Genomic DNA, 23,781 nt, shown 5'->3' on the forward strand with positions numbered 1-23,781 from the left:
TCTAGCCCAGGTAAACACAGCCAGGGAGCCTCTCCTCCTGCAGGCCAAGCTCCCAAGGAACAACAGCCCCACTCAGGGTGTCTCAGGAAGGAAGGTTTGGAGGTTCAGCCCCACCCAGGGCCCCTTGTCACTCCAGGATTGATTCCTACCACGTCCACTTCAAACACCACAACTCATCCTGAGCTCCAGGTTTTTTCCAAACTTACCTTCCATTTACCTTTGCTATTGTATTAGAGGATACCAGGATGGCTGGGCAGTCAAGATAACTCTGTTGTCTACTGGGTCACAAAGAAGGGCTTTGCTTATCCCTGCAGCAGAGAGATGTTGATAAAATGCAAGAAAAAGTACTTTCTGCATCTCCCAGGATATGCCATGCTGCCTGTTTAATTAGAAAGGGCAAGGATCCCTCCTGAATAAACCAGAAATAGCCTTCCAGGGAAAAAATAACCCTTCCTGGGTATTCTGGAGGATTTTTGGAAAGAGCAGCTATACAATCTCCCCCAGTCTTGCACAGAACAAGAGCCAGAAATTTGGAGGAGTATGTCCAGAAAGCCAAACTGCTCTGGGGGAGAAACCTCTTTCACCTTTAATGCTGGAAAAAGGAAATAGAGTGTATTTTCCTCTCCCCCTTCATTTCTTCTCTTTTGTGCTTTCATCTGCCCATCTTGGATGTATTTGATGTCACATGTCACCCCCACTTGTCAGGGGGCAGCTTTGTGGGGAGGACTTAACAATAAAGCACATCCCCAAGGGCACAGCTAATGGATAATTCAGGTTACCAAGACACCTGAACAAAAGAACCCTAAACCCTCTGCAGGGCCACGCAGGCCACCACTGCCTTCAAAGGATTAGTTATTGGAAGATTATACAAGGATTAATGTCTAATAACTGCATGCAGCCTGGCCAGGATCACTCTCCTCACCCAGAAAAGCCAGCAGCAAGCCCCAAGCCAAGCAGCAGGCTTAAGGTCAATGATCCATGCTCGGACAGACAAGTCAGGACAGCTCTGGAGAGCCTGGCAGCCTTTGGTGGATGAAGTCCTGCCAGCAGCCCCTCCTTTCTCCCTGCCTCCAGCAGGGCTGGGGACAGGGGCACTGCCCCCGGGGGCCACAGGCAGAGCCCATCCCGCTGCCAGGGAAGGAGGAGCTCCCTGCCAGCACCACCCTGGGTGCCCGAGGACACGCGGCCACTCCTGCAGGTCTCTGCCCCGGCACATCCATGTGGTATTTTTTGGTTTGAAGAAACCGTAACAAAACATCTGCTGAATCCCCAGCTGCTTGAGAGCTCGTTCTTGGAGGAACAAAGAGCAGCAATGGTCACAGCAATGTCTTTTGTCACTGAAGAAAGGGAGAGTAGAAGAACCCAGCAGAAATATTTGCAGTTCTCTCTCAGCACTGAGCTGCAACACACCCCGAGCCACACTCTGCTCCTCACACAGCTGTTCCCACCACTCTGTGCAGGCAGGGTGCCCCAGGTTCCTCATGGAGGGAGTGCTGGGCTGTGTTATGAGCCAGGGAGCAGCCAGGCTTGCCTTTTACCCCCAGCAATCCCACTCAGAAGGTAGGACCTCCTGCCAGAGGCTTGCCCACTTATGGACAGGTATTTCCCACAGGAGGCAGAATTCGCCTCCAAAGCATCACCTCTGCTGTGCCTCTCAGAGTCACAGCATTGACTCAGTTCTGAGCCAGCCCTCATTGTCTCCCTGACATCTAAACACGTCCTTGACCTCCCTGGCAGGGCTGTCCCTGCCATCAGTTAGCTTGTGTGGATACCAGGAAACTGAATACATGGGCTTATAGTTCAGTGGAAAGTTCTGCTGCCGTCTTAAATCATAAAGCACAGCTGCTGACACAGCAGAACTGCAGAATGAGGCATCTGAGCAGCCTGGGCTTGGAAAACGCCGGCAGGAGAATAAGGGCAGGGAGGGAGAAAGGACAGGGAGGCCAGGAGAGCAGATTAAAACTCACCAGAGTGCAGCTGTAATGTGTTATCCACCATGGATCTGTCCCAGCCCTCCACAGTTCATTTGCAGCTGGGAGAAGAAACAGGAGCTGAGATTCAATGTCTGCAAATGTAAAGTAATGGCTGGGAAAAACAATCCCCAGACTTAAATATATCTGCAAACACATACAGAATAATGAGAATGAGACATTCTGGGGAAGAGAGGGATCTTGGGAGTCTGGGTGGAGAGTGTGGTGAAAGCACCCAGCTCTTGGATGGTGAATAAAGCCTGCCTGAGGCTGGGATGGCTTGGACAGGGAGGGCATGGAGAGCAGGACAGGAGCCACTGGCACATCTGCACATGAAGCATGGCTGGCCTTGGTCTCCCATCTCAAAAGGGGCTCAGCAGAGCTTACAGGGCTCCAAGGAGGAGGAGCAGCAACACGGAGCAACTCCTGCAGGAAGGCTCCACAGCTCAGAGGTCACACTGGAACTGCTTTATGGACAGCACAGCTGGCAAAAACAGGGACATTTTGTTTTGACACGAGGAGTACCAAATGAAAGGCAAAAGTTTCAAATAATGAGTATGAGCCATCAATCAAAGGGGTTATCAGGATGTGTTAGTTCCAAATTACTTTAAGGGGTATTCACCTTTAGATGACTTTGGCATTGCCTCCAATGGGGTTACAGGCCCAGGCTTTCTCTCCAGACAGTGGAGAAGGCCCTGAAACACCAGGGTGTAACATGGGCCCCAAGGTGGACAGCCAGAGCAGGTCACCACACCAAGGAGAAGGGCAGCCCTAGCACTTTTTCCAATGCAGGCATCTACAACAGTCTTGGAAAAATATTTGGACACCCTCACCCATGGCCCTGGCAGGACCAGGATTCTCAGCAGCCTCCCTTTGACAACCAGAGGTGGAGTATCTTCCCAACACACCTTCTGCTAGAGCCCTTATGGACCTTTGTGAAGGCTAAACACCGGCACAGGAGTCAAAACCCTTTCCCTGGAACACAGCCTGCAATTTCCTTTCCCACCCAATGGGATTCAAATAACCTAATTCTTGCTCTACATTCATACACTTCCTCTCTCCCCCAGATTGCCCCCAGAGAAACACTAGCCATGTGGTAAATGCATGTAATCATGGCACTCTGATAGCAGCTTTTGCTCTCTGGCCATTAATTCTTCTCCCTGGGACCTGCAGCAAATCCTATGAGCTGCCTTTATTTAATAATCAGCATAGCATAAAAGTCTTTCTCCTTTCCCTCCTCAAAATGTAAATATTTTTAACTTCAAAAATACCCTGGCCCATGGACAGATGTCACTGGCTCTGTCCTTATCTCAAGCCAATGAGAGTGTTACTGTTTTCCATGGAGAACTTATGGAGCAGGAGGACTCATTGCTGCATGGGAGGCAGCAGCACCCACCTCAGGCACAGCCTGTGCTTTTCCTCATGGGACACACCACAAATCACCGTCAGAAACCTTCCCTTTCCCCTCTCCAGGAAAAAATAGAGGATGAAACAGGAGAAAGGAAAATGCAAGTGTCTTTCAAGCCAAACCACCTCCTTGAAGACTGGCATTTCTAGGAAAGCAGAAGCACCCAGGAGCACCCAGCTTTCAGTGTGCTGGAAACACCTTGTGGCACAGCCAGGCCAGGAGCAGCCACCTCATCACGAGGAGAGAGAAAAGGATGCTCCAGTGATTTGTACAGCCCAGCAGGAAAGGCAGTGCCAGCAGCCCCCAAGGCAGCAACCTCCACATGCTCAACTGCAGAGGCTCCAGCTCAGAGCTGCCAGGGAAGAAACAGCTGAGTTCCACATCAGCTGTCTACCAGAGTGTCCACACTGAGGTCAGCTCAGGTCCCAGCATGGCCTGGGCTGCACCACTGGAACTGGCCAACATCCCCAGACGTGAGCCATCACATCACCTCTTTGGAGCTGGAGAGGAACGAGGACAAGAGCAACCTGGAGGAGCAGCAAGGCCGGGACACGCAGAGAGATCCCTGTGGATGGGAGGCAGGAGCAGAGTGAAGAGGGCTGGAGCAGATTTTGGTGTAAGACCTGGGTGACACCAGTTTTAGGATTCAGCTGTGCCAATGAATAGTTGAGGAGAGCAGACTGTCCCACCTGGGATGTGAGGGAGAAGGGACAGCAGGAACAAGGGCTGCACCCCAGGTGAGCGGCCGGGGAGGAAAGAGTGCTCCAGACCGGGCAGGAGCTGTGGGGCTCAGTGACAGGTGACAGGAGGGTGCTAAAGGCCAACAGGCAGATGGTGAAACTGTGATTAGAAAGTCACTCCAGCCATAAATCTCAGGGACCTGAAATGGAGATGGGCAAGCCCCAGATGGCTTGGAAATCTGCTTGGCAGAGTCCAGCATGGCTCAGCATGCATCTGGCTCTCCTTTCTCCTCCTCCTCCTCACTGGGTTTAACCATCTCCATCTCCTTAAAGCCAGAACTGAACCCTGAAACAAAAATTCAGGGGACCCCCTGAAACAAAAATTCCTCTAATGCATGAACTAAAGAGCAAAACCTGGGCCCAACAGCATTGTCATCCATCCTGGCACAGGACTCTGGCTGCATTACTGGGGGTTACAGGCACATGCCATCCCTGGGGCTCCTGTCTTGGCAAGAATGCTGTGGCAGCATCCAGGGGGGCATGGGAGGCTCAGCACTGTACCATGGTGCACCAGCAGAGCTGGATGGATGCAGGCTCCCTGCAGCTATACACTCTATTTCTGGATATGCTGAGGAGCTGCTTAGGGCTGGATTTGCAGGCGAGCATGGGGGCATATCAGCTATCCATACTCTGGAACGGGCTCAGGAACAGAAAAGGGGCAGGAGATAGGGAGGGGACGGGTTTTATATAGAGATCCACGGGAAAACCCGTGTCTCCAAACACAGTAACCTAACACCAGGTAGTAGTACCAGTTCCTGCCCGTGGATCCAGGACAACAAATTTCCTCACCTGCAGGCAGAAGAGCCCACTGCTCCCACACTCCTGCCTGAAAAGCACCAGCAGCACCCACAAAAAGGCACCCTGCCCATGCCAAGCTCCCGAACCCCCTCTCTTCCAGCGGGTGCCTCCCATAACCTTTCCCCAGGCTGCCCGAGAGCCCTTCAGCCCACAGGTGCTGTCGCTCCCCCGGGACCCCCGGCCAAGGCAGGGGCTGGCAGCACGGCCGGGACAGGGGCCAGTGGTAAAATTAGAACGCGTGTCCCTGCCAGCCCCTTCTGCGAGCTGCAGGGACCAGCTGAGCCCGGCTAACCCGCACTGTAACCCTTCATGTCCCCCGTTTTGTGGGCTGGGACGGTTACTAGAAAGCCAGGGATTTGCAGGGCTTTCCTTTTTGATCAGCCGTGTCCAGCTACCCCAGACAGCCGTGCTCACGGGCTGATGGGGTAGAGAGGAGGGGTTTTTTTGGATCCTTTGGGACAGTCGGGATTGAAGCCTGCAATTCCCTTCTCTGCTGTCCCTCCCCACGACAGACAGTCCTGCAGAAACAGATGCTCCCCGCTTCAAGAGTTCGTGTCCCCTTTCCAGCTCAATTCTCCCCACCGCTGCCCTCCTCCTGCAGCAGTTATCATTATTTATGCTCCTAAGCATCCTTTGAGTTCTGCCGGGGGACAGGATCCAAAGAGAAAGCCTTTTAAGGATTTGTGCCAGCGCCGAGAAGCGAATCCCCCCCAGCGAACAGTGGTGCTGGGGGATTTGAGTGTAGACAAGTGCTTAAAGCTGAAAAGGGCAGAGAGAGGGGAGGGAGCCGGGGGCACACTCTGAAACCAGACCCCCCCGCCCGAAACGCAGCTCCTTCCTCTGCTTTAGGAAACGGATCCCTCCTGCGATTTCCTTTCAAAGGTGACTCGTAACCTCTTCATTAGGGTCGGCTTTGGCAGAGCCCTGATGGTGCAGCTGGCAGGGCCGGGGCCGCGCGGGGCGGGAGCGCGCTCGCCGTGCCAAGGCTGGGCAGCACTCGCGGCTGCTGGGCGCAGCGGCGGCAGCACCGGCGCCCCGGCCATGCGCTGATGGGTACCATGGACTTTAAGACAGATGCCAGTGCAGTCACCATCAATCTGCTGCTTATTGTGCGCCCCGAGGAGGCAGCGAGCAAGGAGAAGGGGCAGCGAGAGGGGCAGACGGAAGGCGGCCGAGGCGCAGGTAACATCGCGCCTGCACCGGGCGAGGGAGGGCAGGGCTGCAGCTACACACGGAGAACACAAGCAGCAGCTTTGGAGCAGGATTCGGGCTTCCTCTCCCCTTTCTGCTCTTTGCACACGTGCTGCCAAACTCCAAAATGCCAACTTTTGTGTGGAATCCCAGGGTGTCTCCGCTGGTGCAGCAGAGCCTTGCTGGAGCCACGCTCCGAGCTGCGCCCTGTCCGGCTCCAGTGCGCGCAGCCCCGGGCGCACGAGCAGGGACACGCAGGGACACTGCTCCGAGGGTTGTGTTTGCACCTTGCTGTGTCCTGCGCCGGCCCCGAGGTGCCCCCTCGGGCTCTCTGGGCTGTGCAAGGGGAGCAGGGAGAGGGCTCGGCAGTTTCACCCCACTGCCCTGGAGTACAGGAGCAGAACTGTTTTGTTTGCAGCGTGCCCAGGCTTTGTCTCCGAGGCTCACTGTCCTGAGCCATTTATAGCTACAGTTTGGGACAGTGTCCCTGGCCCAGCTCCCTGTCCTGCAGAGGGTCTTCCAAAAAGTTACAGCTGTGCTCTGCAATTGCAAGGGAAGCCTCCCTGCAGAAGTAAAGGGAGGAGGAGAATGAGTATTCCTAAAACCTGGGAGAGAAGCTGAATTTCAGACAATCAGTCCCAGACTAACAGCTACAGGCAGAGCTATCACAAAGCTGTGTCCATGCTCCATCAAGCATGGCATCCAGCATCTACTCAAATAAGAGCAAATCCTACCAAAGCAGCTTAGACCTGCACTGTTGCACTTTCTGCCCCCTGGTATTTCATACTTTAGCAACAAGAACTGCAAGCCAAGGCTGCAGATGAGACAGAAGGTGGATCCTGATGGCACCTGGCATCAGCTGGGATAATGGGTTGCAAGAAAGGGTTTGGGGTGCTCGGCCTTCAGGCAACTCCAACACTTCAGTCCAGGAGGACCCTGCTAATCTCCCATTTCTATCTTACAGATTTGGAGGGCGATGGCAATGGAAACAGCAGATCACAGACACCTCAGAGCACAGAGCTGAATGGTATGTCACCCTCTCCCTCAGTGAGAAACCAACCCCAGCGCACAACCCAAAGCTCCAGGCTGTGCCTCTTGGGCATAAATGTGCTTCACACAACCCATCCCTTTCCAGTGCTTTCAGGGGTGCCAGTGGAGGCACACAGAGGGCTCTGGGAAGCATCCCCTCCCTCTGTGCTCTCCGTGCCCCATGGACAGGATGCACAGGGGTGGCACTGCCGAGCCCCGCCACATCCATCTGCAGGGATTCTCCTGCCACGGAGCTCGGTCAGATTACAAGTGCAAGGAGCTCTTACATTTCACAGCCAGCTGATGGCAGGGGAAATTCAGTGCCCCAAATTGCTCAGGTTGCAGCTAGAGCTTCCAGAGACTTCCCCAGTACTTACATAGCTTAAAGTAGGGTCTGGAGGATGCGAAGAACCTTTTCAACCATCTCTCCACTGGTCCTTTCTTCATGTCCCCCACTCAGAGACTGAACACAAGGCAGGTGGGACTGCTGACCAGGAATGATGTGGATTCTAGTTCTCAATGTTCCGCTGCCAATTCCCAGCCTTCTGCCCTAAAATAGTTGAGGAGGAACATCTGAGGAGGTGACCCCAGAAGTATGGAGCAGCTCCCAGGGAAGGGACTCAAACCATCCCATTTGCTTTCCTGGTAGTCTAAGCCTACCATGGCTTATCAGAGAAAGGCAGGGGCAAAGGTAGAGCAAGACACAGGTAATTCTCATGGTACCAGATAGTGGATTTTAGTTACACCAAGGAGGAACTTTGCTTCCACAGGTCAAGCAATAGCAGAGTGCAAAAGCCATGGCTGCTCCCAGCAGGATGCCTGGCAGGAGCCCTGATCCAAGTCCCTCTGTAATCAGTGGTGGCTGGAGGCTGCACACAGTCTGGGAACAAACAATATTTCATGGCAAGGCACTACTTTGGGGCTTGTTTTACAATGCAGATAACAAGAGCCTCCACTCCAGGAAGCAGATAGATATTCTGCATTCTCTCCCTCTGTCTCACTCAAGAGGTTCTGCAACCAGAGCTGCAGTCAGCCTCCTCTATGAGTAAGAGGCTGGTATTGATAATTTCCCACCCTGAATTAATGGCAGGGGTGTTTAGCATGCACATGGGAATCCTTCCCTTGGTGCTCAACCTTAAGCACAGTTTAAACTCTTGGGAGGAGGGAATTCAGATACCAAAGGAGCAGGCAGATCTTTGGCACCGTTGGCATCACAAGGTTAATGAATTGCCCTTTCACCAGCCATGTTACTGTCCCTATGAGGCCTCTGACACCCCTGGTGCTGCCACAGTATTTTCAAACTTATATAATCCCCAGCCCCACTGAGTCAAAGAGGCTGTGGTCCCACTCCACAAGATCCTGTTGCTCAGGGGATGGCCCTTGTCATGGCTACATGGCACAAATGGACTCAGACAAGCTGTGAGATCCAGGCTCCCCCCTGGCTTCTGGTGGCTAGTGGGATGGGGATACCAGCACACTTTGACAAAGAGCGAGAGATCACCCTGGGCAGCACCCACCAGAGCCAGGGCTCAGTGTCCCCTGGCACTTGCTCCCTCCCTGGGGCACAGACTTGTGCTGCTTCCCCCTGTGTGAACCCTGGGCACATCAAATGCTGCCCACACCTCCCACTGCCCCGAGGACTCCAGCTCCAAGACAGCCAGGGTCTCCCAGAAGGGAGAGAGGAGGATGAGTTGCTGACAACCACACCAAAGTTCCCACCTCACCTCCAAGCCCCCAGCAGTGCCCTTCTATCCCACCCACCTCTCCAACACCCCTGGTCCGAGCACCTGTGCTCTGAGCAGCAGCAGGCTGGGCTGGAGCATCCCTCTGGAGCTTTGAAGAACATGGTTGAGCTTCCTGAGTGGTTCCTTGCCTCACTGCTGAGCAGGGCTGGTTTAACCCCATCCTTGCTGACTGTTTGGCTCTCTCCAAGGCACTGAGATGTTTCCCTTTGTGCCCCCAGGCCGGCGTGGTCCCCCAGATCCCCATGAGCAGACACCACCCATCACTTCGGGCCCTGACAAAGGTAAGTGGTGACCCAAGAGACAGAGCAGGGCTTCACTGAGCTCCCAACAAGCCTTTTCTTCAATAAAATAACTTCAGAACATCCCAAAAGAGAGAAAATATCCCACCCTGGGACAGCTGCCCCTCAAAGCACCTGCTGGCCAAGGACTTGTCTGGCCACAAAACACAAAGAGAACAGCAAGTGCTTCTCTGAGCTTGGAGCAGCCTAGTTTAGTGGCAGGGAGTTGGAGCAAGAGAATCTCTAAGGTCCCTTCCAACCCAAACCATTCTATGTTTCTTTATGAAGGATATCTCAATAATTAAATGAAAGATCATAAATGTACCAGTAACCATTTCATACCACCAGTTTTTGAAGCAGTGATATAGCACGTTGAAATTTTCCTGTGGAATTACATTTTTCATATGTTAAATGCCTTTTAAACTCACCAGCAGAAGGCATTCATCACCAATAAGTTCGTTTCTTGAAAACAAAGAATTTTAATTTATAGGGGAAAACTTAGAAAGTGAAAGTTGGGGAGAAAACCCACAGAAAAGCAAAGTAAAAATAATCCCGAGCAATAAAAAGGACCTCTGAAAAAATAAAGGAACTCAAACCATTTGTATAAAGTTTTCTCTTTGAGAAAAACTTCATTTTATCTTCGAATTAACTGACAAAATACACCAGCCAGCTCTGTTCTGACACCCTGATATCTGCAACTGTCCTAGAACTGGACTCAAGCTCTAAGATTTAGGTTTTTACAGCTTATACAGTAATTCTTGCTTTCTTTTTGGGCTTAAAGGACATTGTATCTCTCTGCATAAACACTAGAGAAACTTCACTTTTCTAAGGGTAAATGCTGTAGGAAAAACTTACTCTTTGATGAAAATGAAGATTCCCACCTAATTAGCCAGTTCCAAGGGCTGACTTTAAAGCAAAGCCCCAAATGTCATGAGGCTCTTGATAAGCGTGTAGGAGGTGTGACTGGATGGCAGCCCCCAGGTGCGTTAACATCTTGACCTTCAGTCTCCTGAGTAACTTCTGCCTGATCCAAAAGAGAAACCCAGCAGCACATGGAGCTGCTCCAGGGAACCTCGAGAGCTGCAAACCTTCTGAAATACCTGTCAAAAAATGCAGTCTCTGTCAAAAAGTTCAGGTAGTTTTTATAAAAGTTTCCCTCACTCCTTTTCTGGTATTTTCCTCTCTGAAACTTTAAAGACCAGAGACCAGGTTTCCAGGAGAGGTTTTTTTGGAGCATCAGGGCATGCCTAGACCACAGCTGGGTCCTCCAGGATGCTGCCTCTTACAGGCAATGGCCTTTGCCAGACATTTTAGTATTACAAGTCCAACCATTTTCATCACTTCAAGCCTTTCTCTGTTTAATTCCAAGAAAAATCAATGAAAGACATTGATTCTCTGCTTGCTGCAGCTCCATCAAGAGCTCTTTAATGTGGTGATAAACCTTGGCTATCACCAGAGCTGCTGCTTTGTCCAGAGTTAAGAGCTGCCTCAGCAGGCACTCCTGCCCTCTCCTCCACATCCTGGTTAGTTTTTCCTTTTTAGGGAGTTTATCATTGTTTCTTGCAGGAACCCAAGTGACAGTGGAGATTCACCGTGAGGATACCAGTCCCCAGCTCATCAAGAGACTCTCCTTGGGAAAAGGTACAGCCCCAGCTTTAAACCCTGGCAGAGGCTCAGCCCATCCTCCCTTCCCTTCACCTGAGCTGGGGAGCTCCAGGGGATGCTGCAGCCAGGACCCCACTAACCCTGCCTGGCTTGTTGCAGGTTCCCAGAGGCTGAGAGGACTCGACAACAAAGGTGAGGCTCTGCTCTATCACCGTGTCTCCAAGCTCTCCCTCCCTGGGAGGCTGCTCGCAGGAGGAGACAGGCTGATTCCTCCCATGGGGAGGCTGCGAAAGGGCATGTGCTGCTGGATCTGCCCATGACTGGGGCTTGAGGAGCAAAACTGTCTGCTCTTGGGGTGTGGGTATCTCCTCCTCCTCTGGCCCTGGGATAAGGCGGGTGGTAACACTGCAGTGTCCCTCTGCAATCCCCCAGCTCCTGCCTTGGTTATCCAACAGCTCTGGAGCTCAGCACTCCCTTCTTCCACGCCTGGGGAGGTTTGGCCATGGTGGGCTGGGGTTTGATGCTCCCAACCCTCAGGCTGGAACAGGAGATGCCTGTCTGCTGGGGAGTGTGGGCTCTGAGGGATGGCAGGGAGGAGATGCAGAGCACACTCCACAGGGTGCTGACATCCATGTCCAAATGGAAGGGAATGGGCAAAGAGCCTCAATTCCAGCTTTTTCCACCCAATCCCACTCACCACAATAATTTATTCCTAGTTGTCTTTTTTCCTCCCTTTTACTTTTCTTATTTCCTTTTCCTCCTCCCTCCCTCTCCCTTCTGTGCTTTGCAGGTTTCCAGAAGACTGAGGCCCCGCGGCCCCCGGGAGCAAAGGACCTGCACGGTAACTATCCATCAGTCCATGAGCACGAGCCGTGCTCAGCTTCCCGAGCCCTGGCCATTGGGATCAGAGGGGAGTGGCTTTTGTCACACGTGCCCAAGCCCTGCCCAAGGCTCCCTACCCAGGGAAAGCCAACAGGCACAACTCACAGGACTGTCCGAGGTGCTGTGGATGCCGCTCCTGCAGAGCCTCTGCAGATATAACCTGGCAAAGACAAAACCTGATAACCACATTGAAATAAAAAAGACCATCCCATTACCAAAAAGGCAAAAAGTAATTTTCAGAGCTGCAGAGAGTGGGAACCTTTAAATGTGTAAATGTGCTTTCTCTCTCTTTAGGTCAGTGTAGCACCTCTTTTCAGGGAAAATACAGATAAACAAACCAGCCTGTTACGAAATAGGTGCTGTGTGCCTACATGCTGATTTTGTCCATCCATTCCCCTTGGCTCACTGATGGGAGACAGCAGTGTCAGCTCACTCCAAGACTGTTAAAAAAAATTTTTAAAAACTAAAATTCAGTTATCTGGTTAATTAGAGCAAGCCATTAACCCTTTGTTCACACCAAGTAGAACCAGGAGCTCAGAATCTGCAAAGATACAGAAGGTAGGCACAGCAGGTTCAGTCCAACTGCTCCCAGTGTTACATTTCTCATGGGCCTGAATTCCTGCACAATTGTGGCTATTTACCATGCAAAACTTCTATAAAAACCCAGCTCTTTATTGCTGGGTTTTTAAAAGAAGTCATGTGTTTTTTAAGGCTTGCACAGTACAGATTTCTCCTGATACTTCAGCGTGGTTCTGCCCCTCCATACAGTATCCCAGGATTTTCCATGCTGTTATGCAGTGCCAAAGTTGCAGGGGCAGCTCACACTCGAGCACTGCACAAACCCTAGCAGTCTAGACAGGATGGCTCCTGCTTCCCATGCAGCTGGCAGGGACCTCCTGCGGTGCCTTGGTGTCCTCTGCTCCCTAAGCACCCGCTGATGGATCTCTCCATGGGCCAGGCAGCAGCTCTGTCCCCTTGCTCCACCAGACTGCCAGGAGAAACACTCCCTCCCTTCCCAAAACAATGACAACTCGTTTCTTCCCAGAATATCCATGGGACAAATCCTCTTTGAAATCCATGCCAGTAGATTTGGAGCAATTTAAGAAGCTAGATGACTACGCATTAAAAGTAAGTCTTGCTTTTTCTTCTGTCCTCCTCCCAGCTCCCCTGCAGCAATTTTCCATGAACCTGGTTCCCAGCACCAACACCAGCTTAGGCTGAGCTATGGGGCAATGGCATTAGAATCTCCCAAACAAGTAAAAATCCTCTTCCCTTTAACCATTAGCAAAGAAATCCTACTTTGGGAACTATAACCAAAAACACATTGCACTGTAGCTCTATTTTTAAGGAAGCTGGAGGCAGAGCAGTCTCTGGCAGGTGGGGTCTCACTGGCTCAGAAGAACAAGAGATGGGGAAGATAGGAGATCTACCACAGGGTTTTCTTCACCATGACCTTGCAATGCTTCCTCCACACACAGGTGAACGTCAAGAACAGCGTGGAGGAACTGGTCAAAGCCCTGCTGAAACAAGCCCGGACTGACCTGGAAAAGGTCCGAGCCATATGGATGTGGATATGCCATCACATAGGTAGGCTGAGATCTCCAACTGAAGATAAGGCTGTCACTGTCACCCCTGTCCTATTTCCTTGGCTGTTTACTCTGTATTTGTGGGTTATTTCTATGTGGGGAGTGGAATGAAAGCTTTCTGGGGGTTTTTATCCAGAAATGCACCCAGGGGGTCTCTCACCACCTCTGTTTCCCAGTCCCTCTCCTCACACTGCCAGGCCCCACAAGCTTGGTGTGTACATGATAAACCTGTAACTCCATTGGAGGTGTGACCAGACAAGTCCCTACCATCCAAGAGCCAGAGCAAAAGCCAGGCTGCCCAACACCAGGGGCCTGCATTTCTCCTTCAGAGACAGACCCCACACCACCAGAGCCCAGTTTTGAGGGGGTAAACAAGGAGCAGGTGATGATCCAGATTTCAGAAGTAACCTGGTCTAGTAGAAGGTGTCCCTGCCCATGGCAGGCAGGTTGGAATGAGATGATCTTTAAGGTCCCTTCCCACTCAAACCATTCTAAGTCTGATCTCCATTCCTGTACCAAGTCCCCACAGCCCAATACAGCCCCTCCAGCACAGTCTGATGCTGTGCCTTTGCTCTGGAAGCGTCACAGTGTCACACAGGACCGCCAGGAACCATCCAGCTTCCTTACCCATCTCCAGGTCCCACACTGGCACGTGTAAGATTGCAGTTCCTGCCTGTACCTGCATCTTTTCAACCCTCTGGAGAGCTGCAACCACTCAGGCTCCCCTGCCCTTTCCTACTCAATCCCAAGCTGAGTAACACAATAACCAGGAGATGGGAAGAGGAGGCAGTACTTGTAGCCTCTGGCATCTGGAACATCAAAGGGGACTTCTTGCCACCCCAGTGCCTTGATGGAAGGAAACTGGATATGCAAATGATGGCATTTTGCATAACATAAGCAAAAATGTTTCTTTCCCATTAAGTCTTGGGGGCAGAGAGGCAGAGCTGTCCTTTCCCTCACCTCATACACATCCTGATAGGGCACTGCTGCAGTGCAGCCAAGTGATGGAGAGGAAAAGAGCAGTTTGGGCAGCACTAGCCTCATCTCACATCCACTGAGAACAGCAACTACAGGGTTGGCATGGCTAGGTCAGTCCCAAACTGCTTTAGTCTTGCCCTGAAGAGAGTGGAGGGTGCTGATTTCACTGCATGTCCTGAAGCCCAGGCTTTGACTCACCCAGCACTGGTTATTCTGTCTTTCCACTGTTACCCATTTCTGCCCACATCACCTGGCCCAGGTTGGAGTCAGTCCATACTCCTCAACACTCAGGAGCTGTCTCTGGCCTTAGCAGCCTCACAAGATCTTTTACACCACCTTGGCCCTGGTTCTCATTCCTTCCTGTGGGACTGACCCCTATTTACACAAACAAAAAGAAATAGCGTTGGGAATTTAAATCTGCAGGCAAAAGTGCAATGTATCTATCCTGGAATTGCACTGATGTCATAAACTCCTTCCTTGGATAGGTTTTAAGTGAGAACACTGCTCTCTGGGCTTCTCTTTCCCACCCTGTTCAATTCCTGCCTGTGATGGGCTGCTATGTCCATGCAGCATCAGCACTAAAGGAAATAATTATTTTAGCTGTCATTTGTGGCACAAAGAGCAAGGCCCATGGAGCCAGCACCCCTCAGAGTGCCCTGTAGCTTTGCTGGTGGTCAGTGAACAGCCAGGGTGGAGCAGCCAGCCTTTCCCAGTGCCTGGAGCCAACACCCAGGAGGCATCGGCCAAGCTCCTCAGATAAAAGACAAGCAGTGGCAGCATTTCATCAAAGCACACACACAGCCTGCTGCTGCTTTTCTTCCTCTGCCCCAGCACCAAGGGGAGGGGGGAACCAGCTGATGCAGCATTCCTGAGAACTTTGTCAGAAAATACATCTGTATTTTAAGAAAGAGGTTGTGGACAGGGCCACAGTTGTTGGTATTGAATTAACCTTCCCAGACCAGTTCCACAAGCTCTATCTGAAGGATTTCTGCTGTGCTGCTGTTGTGTACTCATTCCAACAAGTCAAGATTTTCTGAGCTTCCAGGTATTGATATGACCAGACTGGACAGGGCTTGGAGCAACCTGATCTAATGGAAGGGGATTGGAATGAGATTAGCTTTAATGCCCCTTCCAACCCATTCTACAATTCCGTGACTCACTCGCACCAAACCACTTCAAGTGTTGCCCAACAAGCTGCCTGTCAAGTATTTTTAACATACATTGCTTGTAAAGAGTGCAAAAGCCTCAGCAGTTTCTTTTGAGGTAACACCAATCCCACCCCTTCAAATGCAGCATGCTCTGGTTTATGCTTCAGACTCTAGATCCTCCACTTGAGGGCAATTCCTGAGGACACCCATTTCGTCCAAAAACCAAAATTTTCCCCCCATTCGGATTCAACTGCTGAACCCCAGACCAAGCTTAGAGCACGGGGGTGAGGGACAGAGCTGCCCCTGTGCCCCAGCAGTGTCCAGGCCACCCTCCCCAGCACAGCCACAGCTTGTTCCCCTCTGCTCAGGCAACCCAAGCCCTGCTCCTGCTGCCCATCAGTCCCATTGCCTCAGGCTTTTGGATGAACTTTTGTCTGTGTTCCCTCCCCCAGAATACGACGTCGTGGGCTACCACAACAAAAGCCAGCTGTCGAGCAAGCCCAGAGATGTGCTTCAGATGGGCAAGAGCATTTGTGAGGGCTATGCCGAGCTCTTTGAACATATGTGCAGGTAAATAAGGTTCAGAACCATTCAATGCCAGGGAGAGTTAACATTCTTTGTCATCTCTGTGCCTATCCTGTCTGCCTTTGTATTGACTGATGTGACTTTAAGCAGGACGTGGAACTTTAGCTTTCCAACCATGCTGTGGAAAAACAGCAAGTCCTAGAAAGGTCAATTTTGCTCTCTCCTCCACTCCCTCCCCCCCCTCCCCAGCATAATTTACTTGGTGCCATCTGCTGAGCTTCGCATTGCATTAACATAATGGCAGATGAAAACATGGAGATAATTTGATTAGAAGAAGTAGGATTTTCCTTGGGGTATCTGGATGTGAAGGTTAAAAGCATTGCAAGACTTGAACAAGGAGTGCTGTCTCCAACATGCTCCCTTGCAAGTGGTAGGCAGAGTCCCAGGAGGAACTTTCCCTAAACCCTCTGGAGATGCCCTGTCCCCTCCAGGAACACCCCAGGGACACTGCCTGGCACTTACCACTCTGTTCTGTGCCCAGTCTCAAGGTGCAGCACTGCTGAGGCCAATACTGCACCTCCCATTTTGTAGCTACCAGTGGCATTTAATGACTAAAATCCTTCCTTCTGCCAACAAAATCTCATGGACTTCACTGGGGATGAGTCACCTAAACTTCCCCACAGAGCAGGGCTTTACAGTCACAAAGCCATTTCTAAGTGGCAGCCCCTTCCTTGACAGAGAGCACAGGGATGCAGCCCCAATCCCAGTTTCTAAGAAAAGAACCCCTGAAATCTACAGCAAGGAAAGGAATGAAGGTGCTTGGAGGTTTGGAGATCAGAAGGGTTGCCCAGAAGGAGAAAACTGGACCTGAAAACTCAGGGACAGGAGATTTGAAGGGACTTCCTAAGAGGGTGGGCTTGCAAGGTGGCCCTCCCAGGAAGGGGCTTCCATTCCCTTGGAAAAACCACAGACTAGTTATTAATGCCACTTGTAAGTAACAATTGCTTTCCACACCCTCCAAAAGGATCTGAGGTTTTCACCATGGAACACAAAACCTTCAGGGAAAAGGAGAGATTAAAAAAAAAACCCCAGCATACTGTGCCAGATGCTGAAGTGGTGAATGCTTCCAGCCAGCAACAGATCCCACAATATACATTTGGTCATTCCAACCCAAACCATTCTATGACATTGGATCTTGTTTTCTAAAGAGTAAAGAAATCGGATGGTGAAGCATGCATTTATAGCTGCATCCTATGGAACAGTTATTAGCAGTTTGAAGGGGGAATTTGCATCTGTTCATTAAAAAGCATATGCTTAGTTCATTAAAAGCATTAATCTTTCCAAGGATATCTCTGACTATTTAAAGGCTCTGTTGATTTACTCGCAATTCCTCAGTTCCAGGCTGATTAGTCACTATGTGATTCAGGAAACCTCCCAGTCATCAAGACTATTATATTGTCAAATATTAGCAAAATGTTTAGCTCCTGTTGTGAAAAACTGTATTTAAAGACAACACCCCTTTCTTGCACAGAGATCTCCTCATCCCTTCTCCCCATGCTCTGTGCTGCTCTTACACAGAGTCTAAGCAGGAAGGTGAAGAGCTCTCATCTTGTAGAAAGGCTTTTCAGAGCCAGGTTTTGGAGAGGAAAAAGGTGTTTCAACATGCCTTTTTTTCCTAGCTCATGTGAGGGAACTTGAACAAACAAACCAATTTGCCAGTCACCAGGAGTCACCCAAAAGTCCTGCTGAAGGCAACAGCTGATGTTGATTGAGTCCTACTTGTCCCAGTGCCAGAGGGAACAACTCCTGTTGCAGACACAACACTGTCACCTCTGACCACAGCTTTGGCAGCCACAATTCCTCCCATTAGCTGAGATTGCTGTCACAGAGGAAAGGTGGGCACAGACAGTGGGAAGCTGGCCATAAGGCATCACTTTCCTAACATCAGGTGTGATAGCAATGAATGCAAACACAGGCTCCTGACCAATATTTCAGCAGCACTTATCAAGAACTGGCTTCACAGCTGACAAACAGACTCGAGGAGGTAGCATGGCTGAGTGAAGCTGTGCAAATTCATGAATCCAATTTAGGGCAAACCTCTCAGCCTGGAATTAGGGACATGCTCACTCACCAGGGTTAGTGATGAAGGCACAACAATTATTTTCCCAGGAGAGGTTTCTGCAACTCTAGGAGCAAAGCTGGCCTTGCTGCCTGAAGGGGATCTGACCAGTTAGCTAGCTGCTCCTTCTTCCTAGCAGTCTGTAAATATTCCAGATTTCACATCCTCTTGCTTCTCCCATTTCCTGCAGGCAGCAGCTTTCCTTCTTTTCAGGCACAGAGGCGTACACCTACCTACCACAAGCATAAACCATTCTGTCTCCTTCTGGAGAAGCCAGATTTGCTCCTTTTTTAGATGAAATGATCAAAGTCAACCTAAAATCAAAGGGAAGAAGATGCCATTGAATTCCAGTGACGCCTGTAGTAAGAGACAATTTCCTACTGTTTTTGAGGCAGAAAAGCAACCTTGTGTTTAATCTCTTTGCTGCACAAGCAAATGTTGCCAACGGTTTCTTAATTCAGTTCTTCCAGTCCATTTTGTATCTAGGTCATCTTCAACCTCTCACTGCCACTTCAACCAATTCTGGAGATCTTCCCAATCTTCTTTCTGCCTGCTTAATTTATCTGCATGAAGTCATTGACACGAGAGACGTGAGCACCCTTTGCACCAACACAGAATTGCTCCTTTACAGGACATTTTAGCTTGGATTTTTGTCTGTCCATTACTAGAGAGACCGGTTTAAACGCTCTGGTCTTTATTTGGAGAACTTTGAACACATCCAAGCACAAACTCCTCTTGCTGCTTTGCCAATGTTCACTGTAATTGACAGCACCGTGAGAGCAGAGCTTGTCCCTTAATGTTCCTTCTGAATATCCCAGCTAACAAGAATGTCTAGAGAAGCCTAGAAGGATTAGACAACAATCCCCATGAAATTAGTGGGAATTTGGTACTTAGCTCCTTGAAACTCCTGGGATCAAATCTTCACTAAAGCTCCCAGGCCAGCTCCTAGTCTCAGTTACATCATGCAAATCCAAGCTCTCACCAGTCTTGTCAGTGGAGTTGTTCCGGATTTACTGCCCAGCTCCATGTTGGAATTTCACTCACAGGGGCCTGTGGTCTGGCTTTCCAGACCACCTGCAGCACCAGGTTTCTCCACAGCATTCCTTCCAGCCTGGCCTGTTTGTTTTGGATATTTGTGGAACAGGCAGCACCCACTATCACTGCTCTGTCCTCTCCTTTGCTGAAGTGCCCACCTCCCTTGGAAACCAGCACTCTCCCAGGAAAAAGCAGCCCTCCCTACAAGCTCCACTGCACTGCCAATTGCCAGCCAGTATCTGTTATCAGGCCTCGACTTCTTAACAACCATGCTAATTATCTTCCCCATAAATATCACTTTTCTCCTGAGCTAAACCCACATTATGCAGACAATCTCGCTCTGGAAGCCTGCACACTTTATTACTTAAGGTAGTTGTTCCATTTAACACACTCAATGAAGAAGAAAAATGTCAATGCTGTCCTACACAAAAGACAACACTCCAAGTGAAGCAATTTTAGATTAATGGTGAAATAAGATGCCAATGTTAGAATCCATCAGCAGAGAGCTTATTAACACAGTGCTTATTTAAATCTTATTTACACATCCACGCAGGTATTCATCATGTTTTTAGAAAGAGACTATTTAATCATTTCTACCCCGGGCAAGTACAAGCTCATTCTTTCAAGAAACTAAATCAGCATCCACAATCCCATGAGGTCTGAGATACCTTAGCTGGTGTCAAACACCAGGCCCACTGTCACGGGGAGAGAACAGCCTGTGCTTTTAATTTATAATTACATGGGCTAATTGTGGACAGCAGCAAAGGGATTCCACTGAGTAACAAGACAGAGAGCAATTAAGCACACTTTATCTTGTCATCCTCTAACAGTGCTGAATTGATGGTGCATCAGGCAAAAAGACAGAGAATATGCAAAACTGGGAGAGAAAAGGCCAGCAGGATGCTCTGACTCTGTGCAAAGACTACAAAAACAAACAGCCCCACCCGACACCTAAGGCATCATCACCTTTTCTCCTTCCCCAGAAGTACCTGACAGGTTTAAAACAGAACTCTCCTGCTGCAGCTTATAATTTTCTTTTAGCCTTGCAGGGATTCAGTGCAAGAAGCTCTCGGGACATGCCAAGGGACACGGGTACAAGACAGGGCAGACCTTCACAGGGGACTCTGACCATGCCTGGAATGCTGTCTACCTTGAGGGAAGGTGGCACTTACTGGACAGCACCTGGGGGAGCGGTTCTGTGGATGATTCCTTCACCAAGTTCACCTACAGGTAAAGAACCCCCTCTATCTTTGTACATGAACCCTCCACAAAGGCAGAAGGAAAGCTGATGGGATTGGCAAACTCAACAGACACATTTGGTGCCACAGGAAGACCCAAAGGCATGAGCAAGGTACCCAGGATGCCTGTACTAGGCATGGAGCATAGCCTGTAGAGAAGCAGTAGCCATGAGCAGCAAGTCACAAACTGCTAAAAGCCAACTGGAGTTGCTTGTCACACCTTCAGTTTAGGCAACAGTCTGTGGCACTCGAGTCACAGCTTTTGTGAATTGATTGCAGTCAACACCCAGTGCCTCCCTCTGTTTCCAGGAGCCTGTGGGTGCAAGGGAATAGTGCAAATACCCAGGGTTTATCCCAAAGCTCAGCATTTGCCCTGGAAACAGAAGACCAAAGCTCAGGTTTCTTCTCTGCCTGGGGAATTTCAAACCCACGGATCTCAGTTTATCAGCAGCTCGAACTGCTCCAACATCCTCCTGCTGAAACCACCACCACCGTGCGGGGGAAGAATTCACTACTCATAATTACTCATTTTCCCTAATTTCTCCCTTCTCCAGGTACAATGAGTTTTACTTTCTGACTCACCCGGCCCTGTTCATTAACAATCACTTCCCAGATAACAGTAACTGGCAGCTTCTAAAGCCCACGCTGACGCTGAAGGAGTTTGAGAACAACATGCTGCACAACAGCAACTTCTACATGATGGGGCTGCTGGCCACACACCCAGAGACTCCCATCATCCAAACAGGTAATGCAGAAGCCATGGAGCTCCTTCCCTCATGCATCCCACATCCAACACACACCACTGTGCACCTCACCAGGCAATACTGAGCAACCTGAGTGAGTCCAGCAGCTCTTTTAATGTAAAACCACTCAGGTGCCACAACTGAACAAGGCCCACATTTAAGACCCATTCCCTTGGATTGTCCAAGAGCTGCAGGAATTTAACAGGATGGCTAATTTGTGAATGCTAAGAACAGAGTTAAAACTTATGGCCATCAACATTTTAGGACATAATGACGACTTCAAGCTATTTGGGAACAGGCTCACAGGGAGGTAGATTCATCTCATATCTACACACTGGAGAGTTCCTGCACTTTGAAACTCCTGGGAGCAGCTACTGGGCTGGCAATTTGGTCTAATGACCTCTAATTCAGCCCTTCATGATCACAGAGTTACAGAACTCCACAATGGTTTGAGTTGGAAGGGACCTTAGAGCCCATCTCATTCTAAACCCCCACCATGGGCAGGGACACCTTCTACCAAACCAGGTTGCCCCAAACCCCATGATACTTTCAGTTATATTTCACACAGGCTTTCACATTCTGTCAGACCACAGCTCCATGTCAGGGTGTATCAGGACAGGATGAATGCACATCTCCCAAACAAAGGCCACTCTCATTCTTTCTGAAGGATACTGGTCTAAGCAGACAGCCAACACGCTATGACCTGACAGTTGCAGCTCTTGGTTTTACTTCTAGAGAAACAGGAACTTACTGGGCCAGACTAGCCTTCCCAGAACAAGAGGTACATGTAAAAACTGTACTGACACTCCTATGCAGCCTCTTTTCTTTTGCATTTCCCAGTACATGGCAAAGCCTCTGTATCCGTGGAGTGCCGTTCCAGCACGTTATTTATGTTCAAGCTGAACGGAGCTGAAGAACACGGTTTGATGACTTTGCAAAAACACGGAATGAAGCTGGATATCTACCCACAGAAGACAGGGAGCCACAAGCTGGAGATCTTTGCCAAGCCCTCCAAGGCTGAGGCTTCGGATGACGTCTACAAGTGCGTGGTGGAGTACGTGGTGGAGTGTGAGTCAGTGGACAAGGCCATGCGCTTCCCCAAGGACCTGCACCAGCCCGTGGGGCCCAGCTGGTTCTCAGAGCGCCAGGGCTTCCTGCAGCCGTCACACTCTGAGCCCGTCCTGCACACCAACGACGGGCGCTGCTCCTTCATCTTCACCCTGAGGAAGGACATCAGCGTGCTGACCTCGCTGCACACCGACGGCAGCAGCCTCGCCGAGGACATGGGCAGGCGGCACGTGCTGCAGATCCAGCGCAGGAACCAGGTGGAGCTGAAGGTGCATCTCCCGCACGCAGGAAGCTTCGTCCTCAAAATCTACTCCAGGAAGAAGTCGGACCCTGGTAATTACGACTACATCTTCAACTACCTCATCAGGTGCCAGAACACAGAGGTGAAGTGGCCGGCCTTCCCCAAGAGCTTCAGCAAGTGGTTGCAAGACTACGAGATCCTGGAGCCGCTCTCGGGCCTGCTGCCGGCCAACCGCAACGTCCAGTTCAGACTCAAAATGCACGGCATTGCCAAGGTGCTGGTCCAGGCTGAGAACATCTACCCTCTCACCCAGAACAAGGGTGTCTGGGAGGGAACCTACAGCACCTCGGGGTGCAGAGAGGTGTTTGTGATGGTGCATGAGAACGCCAACCACAGCTTCTACTCGCAGGTCCTCAGATATGAAGTTGAGACCCAGTAACACCCACTCCTTGTTCTTTCACTCACCTGCATGAAGCAACCTCCCCAACGTGCCCCAAACCAGCACAGCTTTAGGAGATCGCTCATTCTCTCAACCAAATCTGTTCTTTCAACAAATGCAGGACAACACTTGCAGGCTTTTGCCAGACTGCGGGCTCAAAGATGGTTAAGGAAGTAGAAAATCCTGTTAAAAAAAGGAGCAGCAGTGGAAGACATGAGATAAAACCCTCACCTCCATTTCAGTAACACTGTCCAGACAAGTATTGGGAAGAAAACAACTGACTGTCTGCAGGGCATTCTGTGCCAGCATGGATTGCTGGTTTCCAAGTCACGGACCATAAGAAAAGTCTTACGAGGGCTGCTCCAAGAATTCACCTAGTTATGGGGCAGGATGAAGAAAGTACACCCTGTTTTTGAGCAACAACACTGGACATGAGGAACTTCAGGATATTTAAATCAAATTACAAAATACATCTGAGGAGAGAGAGGAGTTAGGAAGAAGATGCAACATGAAGTTTCCTTGTGCACTTCACTGTCTTACAGATATCAATAATACTGGAAAAATACTTTTTACACTGACTCTTAAATGCAATAAACACAATCGTTTTTACCTTTTTATATTATAGTATGATAGACACTTTTTCTGCTGTAATTATATCTGAAGCATATGGGTCTTTCCATAACCAAAATTACAGTAAGAATGAGAATAAAGTTCTCAGAAATCACTCCTTCCTCCAACCTGTCTATGCAATATTGCAGCTATAACCTGACGGGGTTACGTGGGACAGCAGGCTGAGTGACATTATTATCATGTAACAAACCATTTGGTGCTGTACTCTTGGAAAATGCCTCCAGGCACAAGGCAAAGGGGGCCTTCTACTGAATCCCACCACAACTGCACATCCTGAGGTGGAGCAACATTTTCATAACCGATTCAGATGCCTGTGAGCATTAGCATGACCCAAGACGTTTTCTGTTTGAGCTTGAAATGAAAATAAACCTGTTATGTTTTTGCA

General features: G+C 50.1%; 1 protein-coding gene across 1 annotated transcript; it reads left to right on the plus strand.

Moving 5' to 3' along the window:
- Nucleotides 1-5,928: 5,928 nt before the first annotated feature.
- Nucleotides 5,929-23,781, plus strand: KY (kyphoscoliosis peptidase). Its single transcript, XM_033068207.1, has 12 exons — nt 5,929-6,098; nt 7,072-7,134; nt 9,100-9,162; nt 10,726-10,800; nt 10,924-10,956; nt 11,555-11,605; nt 12,692-12,774; nt 13,125-13,233; nt 15,811-15,928; nt 20,079-20,267; nt 20,830-21,020; nt 21,859-23,781. Exons 1-12 carry the CDS (start codon nt 5,966-5,968, stop codon nt 22,764-22,766), a joined length of 2,016 nt encoding a protein of 671 aa, XP_032924098.1. The 5' UTR covers nt 5,929-5,965; the 3' UTR covers nt 22,767-23,781.

This window comes from Catharus ustulatus, chromosome 10, assembly GCF_009819885.2.
Source record: "Catharus ustulatus isolate bCatUst1 chromosome 10, bCatUst1.pri.v2, whole genome shotgun sequence".
NCBI classification, from domain to species: Eukaryota; Metazoa; Chordata; class Aves; order Passeriformes; family Turdidae; genus Catharus; species Catharus ustulatus.

Excerpts from the sequence above, each read along its gene's own strand:
- KY (XM_033068207.1), top strand. The coding sequence starts at position 5,966 with ATGGGTACCATGGACTTTAAGACAGATGCCAGTGCAGTCACCATCAAT. Across the intron at positions 13,234-15,810 it reads GTGGATATGCCATCACATAG|AATACGACGTCGTGGGCTAC; the intron begins GTAGGCTGAGAT and ends TCCCTCCCCCAG. Across the intron at positions 15,929-20,078 it reads CTCTTTGAACATATGTGCAG|CCTTGCAGGGATTCAGTGCA; the intron begins GTAAATAAGGTT and ends ATTTTCTTTTAG.